We start from the raw sequence: 21,816 nt of genomic DNA on the forward strand, positions 1-21,816 counted from the left end.
TGGGCCTTGAAGACATACCAGTAACTAAGTCAGAATTGATCCCAGTTCTCAAAGAGCTTACATTAGAAAATATGAATTTAAAAATAATTGTAGGTACTAATAAATTCTATGAAACAAATTACACAAAGCTATGGATAGAGAGTATTGCAAATATAATTCATACTTATTTTTAAATTTTTTTCTGTGTTCTCTTAGTTCTTATTTTTGTAATATTATTAACCAATGTCATGTCATCCAAATATTTCTATTTAGACGCAAGTATACCAAAGAGTACATGAAAAATTGCATTCACTCATCAAGTAATTACATTTCCAGAGATAAATTATCCTATGTTTCTACTGATTTAACTGAAATTCAAAATAAAGCATTCAAGTAAATAAAGAGCTTAAATCTAAAAACCAGGAAGAAAAGTTATAGTTCTGACTTTTACTGGACCCATTTGAATAGTTTTTTAAAAAAGAGATGGACATGAACTACCATACCAAGGATCAGCAAACTTTTCTCCAAAGGGACATCAGATAAATATTCTAGGCTCAATGGACCATATGGTCTCTGTCACAACTACTCTACCATTGTAGAGTGAAAACAACCATAGACAATTACGTAAACAAATTGCCACCATTGGGGGCGATTTAAACTTCATTGTTGCCCCAATGGCAGGAGTGGGGATAACAGTACAGAAGTGTAGTTAGCATTTTTCCTCTGTTCTTCCTCATTAACTTAGCAAAGAATCACAGGTCAGTGAGATTTAGAAAAGATGTATTAAAAGTACATTTTAGAATGACAGAGCACGCTCCAAGGAAGAACATGTTTCAGTGAAGACAGCTGTTAACCCCAGAAATTGGAATGATTGAATTATATTTGGGCCATGATGTGTGGTTCCAAAGGCATTCCTAGGTGATTGGCACGTGAGGTCATTTCAATTGACACTTGGCTGCTGTATAACACTTTGTCTAGTGTGCATGTGCTTACCCAGAATCCAGTCTGTAATAATTAGATTCATGAACTTCTGGGCATAAACATAGTATTATAATGACAGTATAATGAGGCTTAGATTGTGGGCAGATTAGGGTAGTACCTTCCGCACAGGTGTCTGTGGCCAGATTAAACCAGCTATAGATTATGGCCCTCCAGTCCTTTGTCTCTGGGGATGCAGGAGGCATTCCCTAACTATCAACAGGGTGTTCTTTGGGCAGTATATAGACTGGCCCCTATTCCTTTGTTCCCTTGTCACTCATGTCTGACTAGCTACAAAACAAGATGAAATGAGCTTGGCCATGTTCCAAAAAACATGAGTTTATGGACACTGGAAATTAAATTTCTTATCATTTTTATGTGTCACAAAGTATAGTCCTTTCAATTTTTTTTGACCATTCAGAAATGTACAAACCATTCTTAGCTTGCAGGCCTGACAAAAATAGGCAGCCTGAAGTTGATTCCTCCTGCACCAGATAATCACTTAGGCCATGTCCTAGAGTCTGAGCCTGTCACAGGCCTTCAGCAGCCTTTAATTGGGCTGCTGCCTCTACCTCTGATATATAGCCACAAGAGAAACATTTCTACACTTGAAGAATTCTTGCACATTGGTCCTCAAACTGCAAGGTGTATAAGGGTCACCTGGAAGTTAATTAAAATTCAGATTCATTTAGATAGAGTCGACATTTTTAACAAGCATCATAGGTGATTTTGATGCAAGTGATTTTGAACTGCCAAGAAAAACCTTGACCTAAATGTATTGTAAACATAGAACATCTAACCCATAAACTGAAGATTACAAAGCAGTGAGATAAATAAGAAGTAGCTAAGAAATTTGAAATAGTCTATTAAAAATGGATAGTAAGGAGTAGTTAGAAGTCAGCATGGACAAGTAGGGAGAAAGTGGTAAATATAAAACCCTAATTCTGTATAGAATATTTAATTGGGTATTGTGAATATGTTCTGCCCTGGGTGAAAAAAGTAGGCTGAGGACAAGAAATGAAAAGAACAAACACTGAGAACAGGAGTGGTAATCTCCACCCAGGGAGATTTACTTTCTCCCTAAATTGTTCTGTCATTTGCTAGCTCTGTGTCTATAGGAAATTTTCTTATATTATCTTTGCCTCAATTCGCTCTATTCTAATAATAGAACTTATCTTACAAGGTTGTTGTGAGGTTTAAGTGAGTTAATACATGTGAAGTGCTTAAAACTGTGGTTGGCAGAGAGTATTCTTAAAAAAAAAATAATCTTGTTATTGATATTGAGGTTGATCTTTTTAGCAATGATACTTTCCAATTCCTTTTAAAGATGACTGAACTGAAATCTAGAGAGGTAGAATATGTGTCCCACAGTGTGACTAACAAGGTGGTAATTTGGGGCACAGGAAGTGTTATTATCATTCATTCTCTATAAACTTCACTTTCTTTATCCATAAAAATAAGGCTTAACACCACATGAATTCGGTCCCTTCCCATTCTGACATTCTGTAATATGTACACATTTAAAAATCACGTAAAAATAAAATTGGAATGGATGCAAAAGAATATAACATATGATTAATAATATCACTAAAATCCAAGCAAATGGATTACTTTTAAAGGAATTGTTCAGAATAATGGGCTCAGTATGCTTCTTTTGTTATTTCTAAGGAAGGAACTAAATGGATAAATCCTTTTTATTGCCCTGGCTTGCTTTTTTATATGCAAGAATGACTAATGGATATTGTTTCTGCCTTGCACATTTTCTCAAGTACTTTTCAAGCACTTTGAAATGCTTTTTTCCCCCCTTAAGACTCTTTCCTTAGCATACAGAGCTAAAAAGAATTGTTCCAAGACAGAGCCTATAATTTTGTCACTTCTGCCTTGATTGGAAAGAAAAAAAAAAAGAAAAACTCAAGTGTGTACTTACAGTGTTAGTCATGCCTGGCTGAGGAGGTCGAATCTCATGGTACTGAAAGAGGAATATAGTTCATCTTCAAAGAGATTAATTTTATTTATTATTTTTAGTATGCTTGTTAACCATCTCTTTTTTAAAGTGTTATTGCAATACAGTTGATACAAAAAGATTACAAATAGTGTGTACCTTTCTATGAATTTGGATCTATGCATGCATTCCTTATAATATCACTTCAATCAAAGTGCTATACATATCCATCACCTCCAAAAATGTCCTTGTGTTGTTTTGCTGGTTGGTTTTTTTTTTTTGTATTTCATTTTTACTTTTGTTTTTGTGGCAAGAATACTTAACATGATACCTATCCTAAAATATTTTAAAGTGCACAATACCGCACTATTAACCATAGACACTGTGTTGTATAGCAGATCTCTAGAACTTATTCATCTTGCATAACCAAAACTTAATACCCATTGAGCAACAACTCTTAATTTCCCCCTCACCTCAACCGCCTGAATGCTCCAAATCTCTGTGTGATCTCAGAAGCTAAGCAGGACGGGGCATGGTTAGTACTCAGATCAGAGAGATTACTTTTAATGTGACATTTTTAAAAATTAAAATATTTGTTGATGGAAATATAATATGTTTGGTTTATTATAGCAAGAGTTTTATTCTAAAACACCCAAAATTCCTCACAGCAGATGAATGACACTTGAATAAATAGATGACAGAGACATGATTAGTATTATGTAAATTTACCTTTATTAATTTAATAATCAGTATTTGCTCAAAACATTTTAATACTTCTCGGTATACATAAAGTAGAAATTTACTCATGTTTTAACATATTTAATAAAAGATAAACATTTATTGAGTCTTTTGAAGACAGAGACTAATTCACAGAGGTCACTGTACTTACTATGCTAAACTGATTATGTCTGGACCCATTGGACTATTTAGTTTGCTGTGACTCTCTTCTCAGCATAACTTGGTCTCGTTATTTTTTCTTTTCTTTTCTTTTTTTTTTTTCTCTGTTTGGAAGGGGAGGGATAATTACTGCAGTCAGTTGTCCTTTTGCCTTTAGCTGAAGGCCAAGTGGAATTAGAGGGTTAGGGGCCTACTGGGAGTGATTGTGGGGAGTATCATGAAGGAAGTTTCTATTCTATACAAATGTTCTTTATAATAATCAATACTTGTAATAAGTCTTATTTACTTTTTTCATTGTGAGACATATTTAAAAATAAACTAAAGCATATTAAATTGTTTTAGTTTATTTGAGCAAAAATTGATTCACATCAAGTGGAGTCAAACCACTCTATAAAAGACATACAGGTTTCCCTCACTATCCAAATAAAGAGCATGCCTATGAGACCTTTCCTAAGCCAAAGCAGCATAAAGCAAAGAGCACATCCTATTTTCCAACACTTTGCCTTACACCACTTCACTTTTAGAAAAGACCTGCGTTAGTACCTGTTTTCACTAACCAAAAGAAATCCAGTGAGGATTTTCACTTTTACGAAAAGGCCACTACCATAGACAAAGCTCGGAAGAAAAGAAAGGAAATTATTTGCCTATAGCTTAAAGCCTAGTTGGTTGTTTGTGACTGGCTGTCCTTAGCATTTTAATTTTGTAACCCTGAGGCATATAGGCTTACATTTCGGTTTGTTTATGTAGCTTGACCTGGCATTAAAGCCACCTCAGTCTAATGATCTTGTTTAATTAATTTGAGAGACATTTAGTTTACTTTTTAAAAAGAATTCTGGTGTCTTCTTCAGGGAGAGGAGAAGTTATTAGCAACAGCATCTTCCTGGGTGATGGAGATTGTAATGCATTTTTTTCACGAAACTCAAAGCTTTCAACTAAATTACTGCCAACATTCTCAGCACTCACCGTTGAATTATTGCAGTTGTTTTACACTTGGTATGGCACTTCTGTGTCATTTTTTTTTTTTACCTGACTGAATACTCTCTTCACCCCTTCTCACTTATTTATTGCTTATTTATATTTTAAATTGAAGCTTGCATTCTTGCAGTGATAAATACAATTTGTTCAAAGTGCATTTTCCTATTACCAATACTTTTGGAAAACTTGAAAACTTTTTTTTCACTTTCTTCTCTGAATTAATTCTTGTATTTACCACATCAGCAGCTTCTTTGGTCATTTTAATTACTTTTCTTCCAGTTTAGACCACTCTCAGCTGCTAACCTACTACAATAGCAGTCCTGAGTCTTAACAATGTCCACCTAATTCTTCTGCCCAATTTGAGTTGTTTTGTATTTTCTGTGACCACTTGTTTGCCTCTAATTAAAATGCCATTTTTTAATTTTATTATTATTTTAAATATTAAGCAACTATTTGAATAGTGGAAATAAGTGAAATAAACGAGTATCAAAAAAAGTGATGACTGAAATACCGATTAGCTAAATGGAATAGAAAGTTTTGTAGAGAGTTGTAATCTATATTAGAATTGCATGTCAATAACTATGTTACAAATACAGCTAGTGTTGGAATTACTATTGTTGACTATTATAATGTTGAAAATATATAGCATAAGCATCCCTTGAAGAAACAAATCTTGCTAAGCAAACATTTGAAATTTTGTTGCTATTGCAACCATTGTCTTAAACTTAAATGTAAAAATAACAGTTTTGCATGCCAGTTATTATTTTAAGAATGGTCTTAGAAATGTTTTATTATTTTTTTTAAATATTTTTTCACCATTAAAAAGTACATAAGTGTAGATGTTATGGCGAGACAAGATATTCGTATGTTTTTAGATTATGCAAAATTAGTTCAGATATATTAGGAAATAGTCAAAATTCATGTACTGTTCATATCCTGCATTTTCTATCAACGAGTCACCAGAAACTTACTGGTGATATACATTTAAATTTTAGTGCACAGTCAATTCACCTAATGTAAATTGGGAAGGCTGGTCGGCCAAAGGAAAGAAATTAAAAACAAAGGTATGTAGTATGTTCTCATTCATTCAATAAATATTTGTTGACTGAACAGAGAGAATGTAGTGGTAAAAATTCTTTAAAAAGCACCAAGTGACCTCTGTTTCCCACTTCCAAGCTATTTGCTCATGCATGAGGATTAATGGATTCATTCAATGAACCATTCATTAAATAACTATTTTTTTAACTTGACAAGAGGCAAATTCTCACAATGCAAACCTCTGATTCTCATCTCAAAATGATTTATTCATTCATTGGATCAGTTAAGTTTCACAAGTGTTCAAAGTCTATCCATGCTCACCAAAAAACACTGAAAATAAATGTTCTGCTGATCAAACTGCCTTAAGACTTACGAAGTTGCTTTACACTGGTTTTATTATACTTAAATATTATTTATAAATCTTGTGTCCAAAAGCCAGAAGTGGAAAGTAAAATAGCTATTGGCTCGGGGTCCTTAATTCTGTTTGAATAAGTGTCTCAATTTTATGGTTTCCCAATTAATATATAACAGCACAAATCCAAACTATTAGGGCTGGAGAGTTGCTTAAATGTAAATTATAAACCCCTACTATTCTACTAGTTGTTTTTTGTTTTGTTTTGTTTTATCACACTGCAGCCTCAGTGTAATCTAAGCATAAAATTTATTTAAATTAGAATAAGTATCTGAATAGAAGCAAATTATGTGTTGGTGTAGTGAGACTTCTGTAAGTCTCACTCTTGGAATTGTTAATTGAGTTTGGGGTAAAAATAGATGAAAAAAAATCTTTGTTAATTAGATGTGAGCACTGTCTGGAAGTTGTTGTTAAGTAGGTAAAAGCAAATGTGAATTTGAAAACATCATAATGAAGAGCCCTGGAGAATAGCATGAGGGGTAGACATGATTTAATTTAAAAAGTAGTTGGGAATTGTTCAACATAAACTGAAATGCCTGTGCCACATAAGAATTATAAATAAAAAATGATAAATAATGTAAAGAGTATGATTTTTTTCCTAATAATTGAAGACTTCTGTATCTAAATTGTTTTGCCAGATCAGGGCAAGTAAATTCCCCTGCTTTGTGACCATAGAACTATAGTCCTGACCTAGTTAAATATTTGGATTTTGTATGCTGTGAATTATTTCATTAATTTTCAAACAGCATTATAGTGTAATGCTTAAAAATTATAAATTTTGAAAGTATCAGACCTGGGTTGGAAATGTCACTGTCCTATTTTTTTCTATATGACCTCAAGTATGTTACTGATTCCTTCAATACTAGCTTCTTCATTTGTAAAATCAAAATAATAATACTGAATTTATAAGTATATTGGGAGGAGTAAATGAGATCATGTGTGTAAATCACTTTGCATGTATGTGGCATGTAATAATAGATGTCCAACATATAGAAGCTATTATTATCACTAGTAGTTTTTAATTACAAAGTTAATTTCTAAACTCCTGTTTCTTATTTGTCTTTCTTCTTTATCTAACTTCATGGAAATGTCCTATGCATTAATATTTTTAAAAGTGAAGAAGAGAAAACAAATCGAAAACTAAATTAATTTACTTTGCTTTTCTTTTCCCACTTTAAGAAGTAAGAATTTCCTTGGAATCTTATTTTTCCCATCTATTATCAATCTACTCTAAATCTAAAGTATATAAACACAACATGCAGTGCAATGTACCTGAAACATATTACTTAGGCTGCAATAAACTTGCAAATATTTTGTAATATTTTAAGAAACAGTGCAATTATTTACATAATGGCTTTGTTGACTTTCATTAAGCTGCCCTTCCCTTCAAGGCTATGTCAGTATTTCTTGTTATTTTCTTTTTTTATTTCCCCTGTGAGCTCTTCTATGCTTAGTGTTCCTTTTTAACCTCGAATTATGTAATACAAACATTGGGAAATACTTCAAGGTTTTTTAGTCTTTTATAGGATGACTAATTTTCTTCTCCATGTATAAATTCTTGAGTACTTTTCCATCCAGTTTATTCAACTTCTTATAGGTCTTTTCTATTCATGTAGTCTACTGCCATCTAACAGTTCAAAATATTTGTAGAGTGGCTCATACTTGTCAGCAAGTGGAAATAAATAATAAGATCTAGCTTCAATAAATAATCAATAAGACCTAGTTTCAAGGCACTCAGTGTCAACATGGGCAGTCAGAAAACTAACAGCCAGTTGTGATAAAGAGTGGCAATTTTTATGAGTTGTTAGAGAATGCTAAGAAATTATATAAATTAAATTTATGGAAGGAGGATGGTCCCAGAACCCATCCCAAAGTGAGTGATGTATAAGCTAAAACCTAAAAGATGACTAAAAGGCAGTCAAGAAGAAGGAAGGGTATACAGAGAAAACCCATCTACTCCTGTGTTTCTTCTTTACTCTCATACTACTACCATATTCACAGCTATTCACAGCATTTCTGATACCAGATTACACTCACCCCACTTCGTATGCCAGATGCAAGTCCAAATTATCACCTGTGCTTCTGACTGTTTGGCTTTAAATAAGAGGTTCCCACACGCCCACTTCTTGGGTTTGATTAATGTTCTAGAGCAGCTTACAGAACTCAGAAAAACAGTTACTGCTTACTTTTATGAGTTTAATAAAGGATATAATAAAGGATATAGATGAAAAACAGATGAAAAGATACATAGGGAAAGGTCTGGAAGGGTCCCCAAGTGCAGGAGCTTCTGCCCTTGTGAAATTAAAATGCATTACTCTCCCAGTACATGGCAGTAGTTACTATCCTGGAAGGTTCATGATGCTACATTTTGGGGATTTTTATGGAAGCTTCATCACATAGGCATGATCAGTCATTAACTCCATTTCCAGCCTCTGTCCCTTCTCTGGATAATTGGGGGTTGGAGAGAAGTGAGAGTGAAAATTTTAAGCTTCTACTCATGCTTGGTCCTTCTGGTGAACAGCTTCCATCCAAGAGCCATCCAGCAGCCCGCCCAGAGTAACCTCAATAGGGAAAGATGCTCTATGCAGAGATATAATATATGTATGTATGTGTGTTTATATGTACACATACATGTGTGTGTACATATAAACACACATACATACATACACACATATATATACACATGCACACATACATACACACACATACACATACATACATATTTTTCCCTATCATCGCACAAAGAACAACTCAAATGAATAAAAACTCACATACAAGATGGCATTTTGTGTGCATGTGACTAAGGCCTTGCAGTAAGCTAGAGCAGTAAGCGTGAATGGGAAGATAAAGTTGAAGACGTAAATAAAGTCTTCATTATTCTCATTACAAAGTGAATGTTTAACATACATCATATTTGACTAAGTACAGTACAGACACACTAAAGGTAAGTATTATTATCCCTCATTATATAGAGGAACATGAACTTGAGGTTAAGTAACTTGTACAAGGTCACACAACCAGTAACACCTTAAAGAGTCAGGACTCATCCAGGTCTTTCGTGATTATTTAAGAAATGCTATGCTTCTTGGAATCATTTCCCAGATAAACTACTTGTGTGTAATTAATTGCCTCAGGCTCTGCTTTGAAGGAGTCTCGAACTTGGAAAGAAAGCATGGTATAGAAGAACAGTAAAGAAGCAAATTTATATAATAGGCTTAGCACAGTTTCAAATTCTTTAAGAGCTTAATAAATCATTTTTATTTTGTTGTTGTCTTACTACTTCCTTCTCCACCTCCCCCACCCCCACTCTTTACTAGAATATAATCTCCTTGAGAGAAAAACTTTATCTGCACTTTTCACGGTGATGTCTGATACTTAGATCAAAGGTCAGTAAGTATATGCTGAATAAATGGATTAAGACATCTTAAATACCTGAGAAATCTCGAAGTTTGGGAATATAAAGATATTGAATAGATTATGTTATTTTCTCCATAATTAAATTTCTTTTAAGAATTACATATTTTTCTGTATATTTCCTGGCACTTTAAATTTCCAAGGCATCAACTTTCACTGACGTTTTAGCTTTCTTTTGAAGAGGACATTTTACATTATTCAAGGAACTCACTAAAACATTTTCGTGAATCTCGAGCTCTTGTTTTCGATATGATTTATATTTTCTTCACCCTTTACCTTGAAAGTTCTTCTCTCAGTTATCCATATTGCTTTCTTTACTCTGTCTTCTAGTCTACTCTCAGAAAACACCTAATTCCTAATTAAGCTGCACCTCACACCACCTCCCCACTGCTTTCATTTTCCCTTTATCACCATTTAAAAATGTATTTTACATATTTTTGTTTATAGTTTCTCTTCCCCGATAAGAATTACAGTTTTCTTAGAGCAAGAGTTTCTGTCTTTTCCTGCTGTCGTATTTCTCTAATGCCTTGTGCTCAATGAATATTTGTGAAATGAATGACTCTCTTCAGGCCATCAAGGAAAACAGATGTTCGAAGAAAAGGGGATAGGAGAGGATCTTTTGGAAAACGTGGTAGGATCCCAGAAAGAGTCTGGTATGAAAAAAGAAATGAGGGCTGGGGAATTTTCCAGACTGGAAGACTGGCTACCAAGGCCAGCAGTAGTCCATTCTATAGGGTCTGAGCTTGTCAGAGATTGATAAGAGCCAAATGACCTGGCAGAAGCAAAGCCAAGAACAAGACTTGGAAGATTACCTTGTAAATATAATGTGTTTGGGACTACATAGAAGCAGTGGCCCAGGCTGTCAGAAACTTAATGAGCAATTAGGAAACATAAATTAGGGTCAAGGAAAAATAATAGACCAGAAAGCAAGAAGCACACAGGCCAGAGTTTTAGTTGAAGTACTTTAATTTTTTTAGTCTTCTGCCATACTTCCATCTTCTTCAGATACTCTTTGCATGAAAATAGATAACAACCTAAAGTACTAGAAACACAAAAAACTCTTATACCTACTTGTAAAGTTTTCTTTCATTGTGTCTCTGGTAAATTCTTAGCCATTCTCTAAAATCTCCACTTAGAGATCGCATGTGCTGTGTTGCCTTTTATGTTCATTACTATATTTGCAAGAACGCTTTTAGTTGCAAGTGAGAGAAAACCAATCCAAATTAGTTTGAGCACAAGTGGAAAATTTTGGGCTTGCATTAGTGAACTGCCAGAGACAGAGATGATTTGAGATTGGCTAGAATCAGAATCAGAAGCAGTTGATCAGGGCTCCATCTCATCTACCTGTTTTCTCCATGAGGTGAAACTACAGTAATGGCAAACAGCACCTGATATCCTACCCTCTTATCTTGCATAGTAGAGAGAATCTTCCCACATACCTCTGCCAGAAATATCTCAAGGAATATTCTGATTACCCTGGCTTGGATCATGTGCCCACCTAGTTGCCATCAGCTCTGGCCTCTTGATTGACAGTCTTTTTAGGATTAAAGTAGGAAAGGGAAATTCCCCAATGAAAATGTAAGAGGCTGTTACCAAAAGGATTATGAAAAGATGCTACACATTTAGAAACAAATGTCAACAAACTCTTGACAAGTCATGGTTGGACAGCTAAAATGATTGTGGAAAGTTTCTCCTGACTACAATTTCATAGGTCTTCAGTGGACTGATATACTTAAAATGTATGCAAAACTTGCCTATATGTGAATCACTCCAGGGAAGAATTCATATCTTGATATACAGAATTCCAGTTTGAGAGGGTAGCAGTACTTGGAAAGGAAATGCTTCCTCCCTTTATACTTTTGAAAACTTGAAGTTTGCATTTTTTTTTAATTTCAAATTGGTATTTAGGAAAGATATATTTCATAACAAGAATTATGGCAGGTAATAAGTAGCACAAAAAATCTGCCCTCATGAAGAAGACTATATAGTAGAAAAAGAACAAGATAAGTACCCATAGCTGTCAAATAATGTGATGAAAAGACATAGACTACTGTGGGTATTTAGTTCAATAACATTGACATGAGGAGATCAACTAAAACCATGGGGAGAAAAAGGCATTCGATGTGGATCTTTGAAAATTGAATAGAATTTTCATAGAGCAGTTAAAAAGGTTGCATTTTCAGTAAAGAAAATAACATGAATAAATCGAGGGAAGGTGGAAAAGCAAACAACACATATAAGAGAAACATTGTAAGTTTTTGGAAAACAGTGAAACATGGTGCAAATTTTTTATTATACCACCTTTTTTATCATCTTTATTGAAATATAACAGACAATTAGTTGCTTGTCTTTACACTGTACCATTCAATGAGGTTTGTTTTTCAATTATAGTTGGCATACAATAACATATCAGTTTCAGTTGTATAGTATAGTGATCAGAGATCCGCATAACTCTCAAAGTGATCACCCCACTAAATCTAGTACCCTTTTCCCCCTTACATATTTATTACAACATTATTAACCATTTTCCCTGTGCTACACTCTACATCTCCATGTCTATTCTACAACAATCCATCTGTACCTCTTAATCCCTTTGCTTTTTTTTTGTTCCCCCAAACCCCCTCCCATCTAGTATCCCTTTAAATATTCTCTGCATATTGAGTTTATTTCCACTTTTGTTGTTGTTGTTGTCGATCGATTTTGTTCTTTAGGTTCCACATGTATGTGAAATCATGCAATATTTATCTTTCTCTATCCAAACCATTTCAGCACAATACCTTCTAGGTCCATTAAGGCAATGTCGTTTTCTATCCCCTTCCTTTTAGTGTGTATGTGTCTTTTAATCTGAACTGAGTCTCTTGCAGGAAGCATATGTAGGGGTCCTATTTTCTTATCCATTCAGCCACTCTGTCTTTTGGTTGGAGCACTTAATTCTTTTCCATTTGAGGTACTTGTTGATAGAAATATAGTTATTGGCATTCTTAATTCCTGTTTTTGATACATGTTTTTTCTTCTTAAAGAAGTCCCTCCAACATTTCCTGTAATACTGGCTTGATGATAAATTCATTTAGCTTATTTTGTCTGGGAAGCTCTTTATCTATCTTTCAACTCTTAAGTGATAGCTTTGCTGGAGAAAGTATTATTGGTTGTAGACCTAGGTTTTCACCACATCAAATATTTTGTGCCAAACCTTCTGTCCTGCATAGTTTCTTTTGAGAAATCAGCTGCCAGTCTTATGGGTGCTCCTTTGTAGGTAACTAACTGCTTTTCTCTTGCTGCTTTTAATATTCTTTCTTTGTATTTTACCTTTGGCATTTTCATTATGATGTGTCTTGGTGTGGGCCTCTTTGAGTTTCTGGTTTTGGGGACTTTCTGAGCTTCCTAGGGTTTTGTCTATTTCCTTCACCAGGTTAGGAAAGTTTTCCATCATTTTTTCTTCAAATAGCTCTTCAAAGTCTTTTTTTTTTTCTCCAGTACCCTTATAACACAGATATTTTTACCTTTAATAGTGTCCCATAGACTCCTTTAATTATTATTATAGTCTTGGCATCTTTTTTCTTGCTATTCTGATTGAATGTCCTTGGCTTTCCCATCCTCTGTATAGGTCATTTGATCCTCTTCTTTATTCACTTTGTTTATTCCATTTAATATACTTCTCATCTCAGATAATGTGTTCTTCATTTCTTACTGGTTCTCTTTTATGATTTCCATTTCCACCTTTATGTTTTTTATCTCTTTGTTAAAACTCTCACTTAATTCATCTACACTTCCCATTAGTTCATTGAGCATCTTTATAACCAGTGGTTTGAACTTTGTATCTGTTAGATTGCCTGACTCCATTATTTCTGGATCTCTGTTTTTTTCTCTCATACAGTTTCTGCTTCTTTGTCTTCCCATTTTGGCTGCCTTTCTGTGTCTGTTTCTAGGTACTAAGCAAAGCTCTTAAGTCTCCCAGTTTTATTAGTGTGGACTTTGTGGTAGGTGTCCAGTCACACAGTCTTGAGACAGGTTCAGCTGCAGGCCAAATTTAGCCCCAGCCTGTGCCCCTCCAGGGCCACCTGTTAAGATTCAGCAGATGCTGGGCTTATAGTTGCCTCAAAAGGCCACACCAGAAATTGAAGCCAGCTGCCATCAGTGCAAATCTAGGCTCTGCTCAACAAGGGGCGCCTGACCAAGCAAGGAAACACCTGGATGTGCCTTGGGTGGGGCCATGAGTTGGGGGAGGCGGGGTTTCAGGGAATCCTCTGGCCAGAGGGACTGCTGTTATCCGGTTTCATGCGGTTTTCACTATGGCTGTGCTGCCTCCGCGCACTGGGAGAGGGGAGGGCTCAACAGAGAAACAGTGGATACTGCCAGCACTTGTATACAGAGTGAGTCTCCCCTCAGCCCTCACTCAGTGTCCCCCTGTAAGTTCTTGGTGCCCCCGGGTAGCCTCCTGGTGCCGGTGCTCAGAGTGAGCAGATCCATCACCCGGAAAGCTGGATAGCAGACACAACCCCTTTAAGAGGCATCTGCAGCTGCGCTGCTATGACCTCTGTCCCACTCAGCTACTCTGGACCAGACAGTGTCTCATCCTTGCTCCGTCCTACTTTCTGTGTTGCAGGGTGATTTCTTAGATTTCTCCTTAGTTGTACGGTTTATTCATTTAGACCCAGGCAATTTTCCTTACTATTTGCTCCTTGTTTCTGTCACAACTTTGATTTGGTCACGAGAGTAATTAACAGAGCCTCTATCATCTAGGTCATTTTTTTTTCTCTCCTTCGAAGTTTGCAAATTTTTAGCATATGTTTGCATAGAGTGTTTTCCATATGAATTTGATGTTTTGATATTTTTATTAAAGGTGTTAATTTACCCTTTCACAAATTCATTCAGTAAACCTTTATAAATGGCCTGCTTTATTTTAAGCACAAGGAAATATTTGAAATTTATCTGATTTACTAACCAATTGGAATTTAATCCTTAAATTGGGAATTAAATTTCATGTATAAATATTTTTAAAAGGTTTGTTTTTATTTCTTAGTAGATTAAATAATGAAAGAAAATGCATAGAGTTTTTAAATTTATTGTTACTTTTGTCTTAACATAACTGTTAGTAATGGATAATAGTGTAATGTCAGCATACAATACTTAAATTTTTAAAAACTCAATAAATTCATAATAAAATTTTATTATGTATTGATGGTAATAAAATATTTTTTATGCAAGAGGCAAATTTTAAGAATGTAACATTACAATGATATATACAGGGACTATTCTTGCTTTTCCTTTGATGTAATCCATTTCAACACTAACATGAAAGAAACATCTCTGAAAAAGTTCCCAAACACTTTAAATTTTTATCCCTTATTATTTCTGATGAACTAGATTTACACTCTTTGTTTTCCCATACCCATTCATTATTTAATTCAACACTTTTTTATTAAATATCCTGTACATAAAAATATAATGTATTCGAGGAGTGGTATTTCAGCTGAGTATTGAAAGCTGAAATTGTGTCGACTCTATCTGAGGTGGGGAAGAATGTTTCAAGCAGGACAATCAAGTTTCTCAGTTCTGGGGAAGAAAAGAGTCTGGTACATTTAGGGGACAGAAAGGAGAATGTTGTGGCCAAGGGGTCATGTAGTACATTATAGACCTTGTTAAAAAGTCAAAACGTGTACTAAATATGTTGGGAAAACATTGAAGTTTCTTTAGAAAGCTGAGAAATGTCACAATATAACACGTTTAAAAGAGGAATCTGACTGCTTTGTGGATACCTTGTAGATGGGGAGAACAAAAGCAAGGGAATCAAATATTTGGTGATTTCAGTACTATATGAGAGAAGAGCATTCACCTTGTTGTTATGTGGTGATATGTCCTTAAAAAATGATGTGCCATATGTTCAAATGCTAGGGGTAATATGCAAGATCATTTGATTTTGTGAACATATCACAGTTTATCTGGACATTGAGGCAGGGGCAGACAGCAGGAAAAACAACTGAGCTCTTGATGTCTCTTATTTATTTGATGATTATTGTTCTATGTGACAGATCAGTCTCAAAACTTCAACATTTTCTATAATTCGCTATTTATTGTTTATTAAATACTATAGACATTGATTTCCCCTAGAACCAATACTGACTCAATATCTAAGTTGATAATTCAGTTGGCCCTTAAACAACTCAGGAGTGTCAACCCCTCATGCCGTAGAATATCTGTGTATAACTTTGACTCCATAAAAACGTTAACAGCCTATTGTTGACTAGAAGACTTACTGATAACATAATCAGTTAACACATATTTTATATGTCGTATGTATTATATATTGTATTCTTATAATGCAATAAGCTAGAGAACATAAAACATTACTAAGAAAATTATAAAAAAAAGAAAATACACTTACCGTATTTATATTCACATATAAATGGACCTGTGTAGTTCAAATCCTTGGTGTTCAAGGGTCAACTGTATATTGTGAAACATCATTTTGAATATGGTACAAAGTTACTTTCCAATTTGTATAGTACCAAGAACAGTTAAACTACATCTGAGAATCTTGATTAATGAAAAGTATCACATCTGTAAAATTGAGCTGAAAATTTGTAGAAATTACTTGCCTTTGGAGAAATTTTTTTTTTGTATTAACTATTTTGGATTAGTTGTGCTAAGATAATGGCCACTGCAATAATGACAATGAGACCTATTTAATTCTAAGTACTTGTGATAGTGCCACAAAATTATTTAAATCCAGTTCATGTGTTTGCTAGTTTTTAAATTGCAGACACTCTGTCTTTTAGGTAAATGAATGTGCTCATGATTAGCCTTTGGCCTTCTATCTTTTCACTTATGTTTCTTTTACAGTTTAAAAATACAAACCACTACCAATTTAATCACATTTCATAAATTCTAAAAGGTAATTTCTGAATTAATAACACATGAATCATGCCATTTATTTAGATACATTTACAACTAGGTAGATACATTTGCCAACTAGAAATAAATAAGTAAATTTCACAGTCTTATAAATATTATTCAAAATGCTAACTTCAATTTTAAAAATATTTTTTGAAATAATAATATGAGTAAAATTGTGTTTATTTTCTGATTATTTGTATTCATTAGTTCTTAACCACATTTATGCTCTATTTTAGATTTTAAAAGCATAGTGTTTTTATTTTACAGATTGTTGCTTTGCGTGAACAAAATGTTCATATACAAAGAAAAATGGCATCAAGTGAGGGATCTACAGAGTCAGAACATCTTGAAGGGATGGAACCGGGCCAGAAAGTTCATGAAAAGGTATGACCCATACAACATGCTTTTACATGAAATTGTTTATTTGCTATATCATTTAATAGGAATATGAAATATAAAATCCATGTAATAAAGATTCTTTATTATATTTTGATTTGTTTGTCAAAAGTTTACGTGATTTCCCTTTTCATTTGTGGCCCTTGATTTCATTCTCTAATACTGTACATATGTTCGTGTTGATGATGCTTATGTATATTTGAATTTCTCATTACTTTCTATTAACTTGATTTTCTTAAAAATAATTCACTTATGTATAATTGAACATATATATGTAATTGAATAAATATATCTATATAAATATAGATATATTGATACTACATATCCAGGACTTTTTAAAATACAATAACAATAATTTTGATCTACGAGTGGTATTATGTACAATTGGCAAATAATCTATGACTTATAACTACAAAAATTTTTTTGTAATTTCTAATTTGATTTTTGTATTTTCTGTGTGTTTGGAAAGGTCCCAGAAATACTTCCATTACTGAGAAATTACATTAAAGGATATCTGAAGTCATGCGGGTGGGGCTTTCGGGTAGGTCTTAGGCCAAGGCCAAGGAAACCAGCAGTCTGGTTTGGCCCTTTTCTATACTGAACCACTTGTTTTCAGCACAAAAGGAAGACCAGTTGCTGGTAAGTCTGGAATCAGATAAAGACTACATAGTCATTTGCATATTCTGTGCATGAGGCTTAAACAATCTCCTGAATATTTACCATTAATAAATTTGAACTCCTTAATCATCAAGACCACATGAATTTGGTAGATGAATTGGTGTCATCGTCAAGAGGTCATCATCAATGTCAAAATCTCTATTTTAAAACATAGAAAATAATAAGCAAGCGATTAGACCACAAAACAAATAACACTAGACTTTTTGCTAGAAAATAAATTGAGCACTTTCTCACTTATCCAGTTGAAACAAATGGAGGGACTTCTTATATTTCCAACCTGAAGTGTAAAAACAAAGGCAGGCAAGTAAACCAGACTAATTTCCTGAGACCACCATCAATTCTGGTGACCGAGAAACAGCTCTTAGCTTAAGGCTTCATCATTTTAGCCTTTTTCCATGTACTTTGTAGAAATCTTAAACTAACTATTAAAAATAAACTGTAATCTGACAGCTAGATTTCATAAGCTGTATTTCAAATTTTAATAAAAATTACTTATCTTTCTTTCAGATAAATAAACTGACATTAATTCAGTAAATGAACTACCAAGCTCTTTAGAATAAGACATTGGCATGTAAAACTCTGTTTAGAAAACTAACATATAGTTTTCTTTACTGTTTCATTTTATTTCATAAATACTGTATTTTATTTCATTTTATATTTATTTCATTTTATAGTATATTTTTTACTGCATTTAATTTTATTTTACCACTGTTTCATTTTAATTATTATCAGTCATACAGTGCTATACATTTCCTTGGAGAATTATAGAATCGCCGGTTTGTGTATGAAAATGGACTTTATAGTCCTCTAGTCTTTTTCTTAAAAATCTAAAAAATATTATTTTCTATAACAATGCCATATTTATGCTAATCCAGACTAAAATTAAAGAAATATGCCTTTCAAAGCCATAAAGAATTTGAGATCCCTTTCATTCTCTGAAAAACTATTTGATGCTTAAAGTATTCTTCTAGTACTGCTGAGGAAGAGTACTCACACATATATTTTTCTCACACATTATTTATTTAAAGTATAAATTCTAAATATCTAGGCATTATAGAATGTGAAATATGTCAGATTAATGTTCAGAAACTGGTTACAGAATTAGAATGAGGCTCTGTGTGTAATTGATTTTTGTCTTTTTTGGATTCCACAAATAGAGGTATATATGTGGGAGATTCTGAGTAGTCGGTGACCTTAAGTACTTGTCTTTAAGTTTCTTTGCCTTCCAGTTCTTGGTAAAGGCATTTTAGCCAATGCAGAAGAGAAATTCTGTGACATTGCTACCTTACTCACTCTTTGTTATGAATGTAACAAAAGATTTTTAAACATTGTAATTATTGATTTTTTTTCAATGTTCAAGAATTTTAGGAAAAGTGATTATCAAATGCTCTGGAATAATGATATACTAGTATTGTTTAAAATATCATGCCACTATCCTCCTAAGTGAACCTAAAATATATGTCAAAACTTAAAAGTAAGTAAACTGTGTTTCAGTTCATGTTACACCAGAGATGATTCAAGAAAGTACTATGAAAGACTTATTTTTATCACATTTCTCTGCCTGACATTTTTTCCAGCATTATTGTAATATCATTGACATATAATGTTGTGTAGATTTAAGAATGACAATGTGATGACTTTGTATATGTATGTATTTTGAAATGATTACTACAATAAGATTACCTTCATTACCTCACATAATTACCTCTGTGTATATGTGTGCATATGTGTGTGTGTGCTTGTGTGGTGAGAATATTTAAGATTCACTCTCTTAGCAGCTTTCAAGTATACAATGCAATATTGTTGTCTATAATCAGCATGCTGTGTATTAGATCTCCAGAACTTATTCATCTTCTAAGTGCTATTTCTTATCAAAATATTTCCTGAAAATAATATCCTAATTATTCTTTTATTATGCTCATATAAACACTTCTAAATAACTTACATATAGCATTATGAATCATATTTTCTTTTCAAAATTACCCAATATTAAATAGTTATTTTAAGTATATAAATACCATTGACTATCATAGAATATTATAGAATTGTAATTTAAATCCTAACACTTATGTTTCTATTGAGAACTGCTGAAAAGGTATATTCGAACATAAAAAATGAACATAGTATTTTGGGGCGTGTCTAGGTAATGAAAGCTATCAGTGTAGGATGACTATCATATCAGTGTGTAAATTGCAAAGTGGTTTCTTTGGGGAAAAACACCAAACTATAGTTAGGTACGATGGTACTGTCAGAAAGTGACTTGTAAATCCTAGTCACAAGGATTACTCTTTGTTTAGGGCAGTAAAGTTACTTAAATTACATGGTCGTGGTTGGTTATTAGCCAACAGGAGATGTTTTGTGTCAGTGGCTTCAGAACTCTTCTGACAAAATAGTTTATAAAAATAGTCTCATAAAAGCACACTCTGAAACAGGCCTTATTACTCATAGAAAAGTTGTGTAATTATTATCAACATTCAAAGAACAAAATGAAAAAATACACTTACCTAAAACATGTTTAAATGGTTTTGTATGCTATTAAATTTGATGTTATTCTAGAACGTAAATATTCACAAGATAATAAAAATTTTCAGAACACTAAATTTTACCTCATTAAGAGTTAATAACTAAGCTCAATAACTTCTTTCCTATTACTTTCTAGAGGGCAATTTGTGAATTTTTTTTCAATAAACATGCTACTATTGTAAAGGAGATAATGTACGACTTATATATTCTGTACTTTCAATTATTTTTTCTACCCACAAATGTTTACTAAGTGATATAAATAAATATAATGATAGTTGTGGAGACTCAGAGACATAGTCCCTACAATAAATTCACTAAGAAACTAAAGTGAGAAATGAACATACCCAACTTAATATTACAAAAAAAAAAAGTGATGAATAAAGCGGAATCAAAATAATGTTAGAGTTTAAAGAAGAGATAAATTAATTCTGATTGGAGGGTGTCAGAGAGGCAGCATGGTCTAGTGATTTGTTTAAAGCCAGTAGACCTAGATGCAAATTCCATTCCTGCCAGTAACTAGCTGTGTGACCTTATGCTTCAACCTCCCTGAGGATGTTACAGATAAATAGCCATTGCCTAACTTACGGATTTGTTGAAGGAATAAAAACACTGACTATGAATGACAAAAGTTTAGGCACATTGATTACAACAAGCATTAGTGTGGTTCATTCATTTTAATAAATATTGAGTGATGACTTAACAGTGCTAGGAAATATGTCCTGTTCTACATGGTTAAGTCAGAGTCATCAACAAAAGAGATGAGGGTACCGGCAATTAACAAATACATATAAATGGGTAAAGAGAGTCAAAAGGGAAAAAGAAAAAAAAATGTTCTTTTAAAAAGAGTGAATGTAATCCAAAGGCAGGTGCAAGGTAGGTTGGGAGGGGACATTAAATAGTCATGACAAGGAAAGGCTATTTTTAGGAGGTGGAATTTGATCTGGGACCTGAAAGAGCACAGGGAGTCAACCATATGGAAAAGCTGGAGGAGATTTTCAAACAAAAAAAGCGTGAAGTACAAAGCTTCTTTGGCACGTTCTCTGGGAGGAAGAGTGACAGGGTAACTGGAACCCAGTTGTGAGGGGAAAGAGTGGCAGTAGACAGGACAGAGCAGTGAGCAGGGTCCAGATCATTTATGTTCTTGTAGGCTGTGGTAGAGAGTCCAGTTTTATTCTCAGAACAATGAGAAGACATAATAGTCTTTTAAACATGAAAACACCTTGATTAGATACTTTTAAAAAGTCATTTGCCCTATAATTTTCTATAGACTTGTCATTTTTTTACATATCAGACTTCTGAAGTAGGCGGAGATTTTCCCTTCTCTTAAGTTTACAGATAAATAACTTGAGTCTTACATAGGATGATTAAATGACTTATTTGGCTAGAGCAGGACAAAACCCTGGTCTTCTCACCCAAAGAAATATAATGCTCTCACATTTTTTTCATACCAGGATGATTTCTCTAGGTATTTTTGTTGATTTTTAAAAATTTATTCTAACCCAATCTCATTTTTCCAATCATTTATTCTTTCATAATTAGACATATTTATTTGATTTTTTAAGATTTATTCTTTTGTTATATTTGAATATGCTTTTTAAAAATTCTTTAATTTTCCCCACAACTTCTTTTATTTTATTCAAGAGTATGCTTTTTTTTTAAATTCTTTACTTTTTCTCACAACTTCTTCCAG

At 33.4% G+C, this 21,816-nt stretch overlaps 1 protein-coding gene across 16 annotated transcripts in view; it reads left to right on the forward strand.

Moving 5' to 3' along the window:
- PPFIA2 (PTPRF interacting protein alpha 2) overlaps window positions 1-21,816 on the forward strand; it is a 424,261-nt gene that overhangs the window by 271,854 nt on the left and 130,591 nt on the right. For all 16 annotated transcript variants that reach the window (XM_036237945.1, XM_036237946.1, XM_036237951.1 and 13 more), the window contains one exon: window positions 16,797-16,913. In XM_036237945.1, coding sequence (XP_036093838.1) covers window positions 16,797-16,913 — 117 coding nt within the window. The remainder of the gene's footprint in view (window positions 1-16,796; window positions 16,914-21,816) is intronic.

Source organism: Rousettus aegyptiacus, unplaced genomic scaffold (assembly GCF_014176215.1).
Source record: "Rousettus aegyptiacus isolate mRouAeg1 unplaced genomic scaffold, mRouAeg1.p scaffold_m13_p_2, whole genome shotgun sequence".
NCBI classification, from domain to species: domain Eukaryota; kingdom Metazoa; phylum Chordata; class Mammalia; order Chiroptera; family Pteropodidae; genus Rousettus; species Rousettus aegyptiacus.